The following is a 4,113-nucleotide window of genomic DNA, read 5'->3' on the forward strand; positions in this document are numbered from 1 at the left end:
ATTTGGGTTTTAGTTACATAGGAGTGGAAACCCTGAAATCACCCTTATGACTCAATCTTGTTGAATTTATAACCATCTAAATCAAATAAAGAGCGTTGGCTGAAGACGTGGAGTTTCATCCTGGATGGAATTTGTTTGGAGCTGAGCCTTTCAAATGTCTGATTTATAATGGAATTACTGTTGCATGCTCAACTCTGACAGCAGTAAAGTCTTAGAATAGTCTAATAGAAGTGATGTGGGACTTGAAGATTTCTGCAGTCCCCTGCCTGGGCGAGGATCCTGTCATCCTTCACGGAATTGTCAAGATCATGTGCCATAAGATCAGTTTTGGTTTGTTTTTATTGAATGTTCTTTTTTAGCCTGAACTTGTTCATGATTAGTTTACAGCTATTTTTTCCCCTTCTCCCAGTTCCCTGTCTTCCCATCCCCATGTATTTATAGGTAGCAATCATGTCCCTTATCAGCCTTTCTTTCTCTTAAGCTGAACAGGCCAAACCTTCAAGTCTTTCTACCTGCGATATGCTCCCCATCTCCCAAACTTTTCTAGCAGCCCTCCCTCCTCTGGCTGTTGAGGCTATCCTTGATAGCAGTTGCTATGTGTTCTAGCAGGCTTTTCACTCTTTCTTCACCTCATGTTGTTAGACATTTAATGAAATACGTAAAAGTATCTTACTTCTGCTTTAGGACAGCATGGTCTTTAAAATCTGAGAAAGCTTATTCTTGTGTGTGCTCAAACCTGTTATCTTGGTTCACTTACAGCCCCTTGTAATTGAGACATGCTCTCTGGTGTCTTATGCTGTCTACTAAATAGATAGTACCAATATATAGCAGATTGAAAGTAGCATCAAGGCTATTTTTGTGATTATCTGCACAGAGATAGGTAGAGGCTCACAGGAAGAGCAGTTTTGACTTATTTCTGCAAGATACCGTGCTAGACCTATGCTGATTAGAAAGTGAATACATGTTTGTGTATTCTTCTGCAGTGGAAAGCAGAGGATGCTGTCCTGCATATTTTTATCAGTAATTACAAGCCTATTGTATATTCCTACAACTGTGTAGTTGCATACAAACTTCTGGCCCTCAAAAACCCAAGTGTGTTGTACTGCAAAATGTGGCTGGCTAATTCTGACAATTAGCTGTATTTATAATAGTCTTTAAAGAAGTATTGTATAAATATTATGAACATCTACCATTAAATATTAGCTACGTTTGACTTAATTGGGTAAAGGGTGCTCAGAAAGAGCACACTAAACTGTATGAAGTATCAGGCTGAATGAAAATGCCTCCGTTTTTTCCTGTTGAATTGTTCCTAAGGAGCTGTAGAAACTTGACTTGTTGCAGTATGCCTGTATGGCTGTTTCTAATGATGGCTTTTCTCACAGTTTGAACTCTGATTCAATTATTACCCTTTCTGGCACTGGAAATCATTACCAGGGTAACAAATACATTTGAAATACGTAGGGGACTTCTAGCATTTGAAATAACTGAGTATAATTTAGTACCTCCTTTCCATAGTGTTGCATTTCTCAGGCTTGGCTACTTTTTGAGTTAGTAATGAGCAAGAACAGGAACAAAAAAGCCATTTGCCATTGCATACTTGGTTCCCAAATTAGTCGTGTATAGAAGTCAGGTGTGTTTGGTATGGCTACAGTGGCTTGTAGTCAGCTTGTTAATGTTCAGAATTGGTGCAGCCACCTTGGAGAGGATGGAGAGTGCACTGATAGAGCAGAGATTGCTGCACCACTGAGGAGTACATAAAAGCAATTGTAATGCGTAAGATTTGCAAGTATGAGTTGAATAAACTTCTTCACTTTGCTAGTGCCTTCACTGGCTGCAAGACTTAAACTGACTGGAAGTTTTATCACCAAGTCAATGAAGGTGAAAATAGCTTTGCAAAGCTGATCACATGAGGAGGGCTGTAGAATGGTTGTTTTGAGGTGCTGCAGCATCACATGCTCATTACTTCCCATTTATTGCCTTGTATTGCTTCTAAGGTTTGGGTAAATATGGGGAGGAGGGGATCACCAAAGTACTTCTCATTCTTGTGATTCAAACTGTGCACCACAACATATCGCCACATTTGGCTTTTTTCCTTTAAGCCCTTATGGTCAAAAGAATAAAATGAGTAAGAATGAAAATGTCTTCCTATCCCATCTGCTGCTATGTTCTTTAGTCATTGCCCTTACAGAATAATAAGCACAACTGCTGTTGAGCCAAAATTTAACTGGCACTAATGAATGTAACTTAAAACAAAACTGAAAATATTTAGGAAACTTCTAAGTTTGGAAGTAGCACCTACCTCTAACAGTCACCAGGTCAGTCAAAACATTCTGCCAATGTTCTGTATTTATACAGTGCTACCATGCTGTGCATTTCACTGTTTGATAGTGTAATGCAGAACTTGAGCTGTCATACACTGTAAAGCAATTGGAGAATACAGCCATTGCTTTTTAAGTATATTTGTACTTGTTGGTGACATGTAGATATGAAAAGGAAATATTTTCAGAAACGGCGAAACTCAGTGTTAAATATTTATATAGCTTCACTCTGATCATTAAAACTGTTTCTTGTCTCCATCTTCAACACACACATTGAGCAAAAATGGGAAGAAAATCACCTTATTATACTTAAAAATGGGGTATTTTGTCACATTTGAAGGTTTTCAAACCAAACCTGTATAGAAAAGAGTAGAAGTTCCTCCAATAAATGTGTGATTACTTGGGTGGTCTGATTCACTGTTACCATGATGCTCCTGCATGGTAACTGGTGAAAGAGTAAAAGGTGAGGTTTCCAGGAACCTATAACCATGACTAGTTAGTGGGTGCAATCAGTTACTCAAAGGCTGTTCTTGGATCTTATTAACCTTATGATGAAATTTATCTTGAAATAGTATAAACAGTTCTGAGCCCTTCTGTTTTTCTGATACAATGCAGGGGTGTAGCTTTTGACCCTGTGTGGTTTTTGCTAACTTTAGTGCACTTAGGATTGTAGAAATTAATAAGAGCACTTTAATTATGGAAACTAATAACAGAAACAATAAACATAACATGCTAGTCTTGTATGCAGTATGTGTGTAAATGTAAGAGACTAATATATACGCTTCAGCTTTCAGACCTTTTAATTATGTGAAAAATGGAAAATTAGAAAACCCCATCAGATCCATCAGCTTTGCAGAGATGAGCAGAATTTGGTAACTTTTGGTAATGTTGTCTTACTCCTAGGTAACTTACGGCTCTTTTGACTATACTTCACTGCTCTATCTCTCTGACTACAGTGAAGACTTCGGTGGTGGCCGGTTTGTCTTCATGGATGCAGGTTCCAACAAGACCATAGAGCCCCAAGCAGGTAAGAGTCTTGGTTTGCCTGCATTGAGGCAGGCCAAAGAGTGCCAGTTACTAACTGGGTGGGCTGGTGGATGCAATGGGACTTGGTTTTGTATCAGCAGTAACTGGAAGAATGTAACGTTTTGTCTTCAGTTTGATGACACAGAAAGTAAAGGTTAAAAAAGCTTAAAATGTGGCCACAGTTTGAAATATCTGGGGTTAAGCTATGCAAAGTGACTTCCTTCAAAGCTGTAGGGCTTACAACTGCAACCAGGATGTGACAGCTTTAGCAGGTCACTGTGTCAAGAGCAAAGATAACTGTATGACTACAGCAAATCTGAAAGAAAGCCATTTAGAATGACTTGAAATTCCTTTGTTGTTCATGGTGGGGCTTAGCAACCTGTAGTTGCTGTGGGCTGGGTGTGAAGGTGATTGATAACTACAGCTCTGTTAACCTGCAGTAACATGAACCATGCTAACTTGATTATAGCTAAGTCCTATTCTGCTTTCAGTAGATCTGACAGGGATGAGTGGTCTGATGGCTGACAGCTTTTATAGCTGGAAAAAAACCAGAAAGAAAAAAGCCTTTAAGGCTGGTTTAAGATTTTATGTTTTAAGTGGTTCATTTGAAACTTGAATTACTTTGGGGCAGGGTGCCTAGGAAGAAGTAGCTCAGCCTCAACTCGCTGTCTGGCAGGTGAGTACTGACCTTACAGCAATGTAATGTTTTAGAATGCAAGACCAGTCACACTTTTCACAGGGGAAAAAAAAATCCAGGCCAACTTTATAT

At 39.0% G+C, this 4,113-nt stretch overlaps 1 protein-coding gene across 1 annotated transcript in view; it reads left to right on the top strand.

Moving 5' to 3' along the window:
* The window catches only part of OGFOD3 (2-oxoglutarate and iron-dependent oxygenase domain containing 3), a gene marked incomplete at its 5' end in the record, with an annotated part of 37,689 nt that overhangs the window by 21,507 nt on the left and 12,069 nt on the right, over positions 1 to 4,113 (top strand). The window contains one exon of the mRNA XM_010009295.1: positions 3,222 to 3,345. Coding sequence (XP_010007597.1) covers positions 3,222 to 3,345 — 124 coding nt within the window. The remainder of the gene's footprint in view (positions 1 to 3,221; positions 3,346 to 4,113) is intronic.

The sequence above is a fragment of the Nestor notabilis genome, unplaced genomic scaffold, assembly GCF_000696875.1.
Source record: "Nestor notabilis isolate BGI_N333 unplaced genomic scaffold, ASM69687v1 scaffold26792, whole genome shotgun sequence".
Taxonomy (NCBI): domain Eukaryota; kingdom Metazoa; phylum Chordata; class Aves; order Psittaciformes; family Psittacidae; genus Nestor; species Nestor notabilis.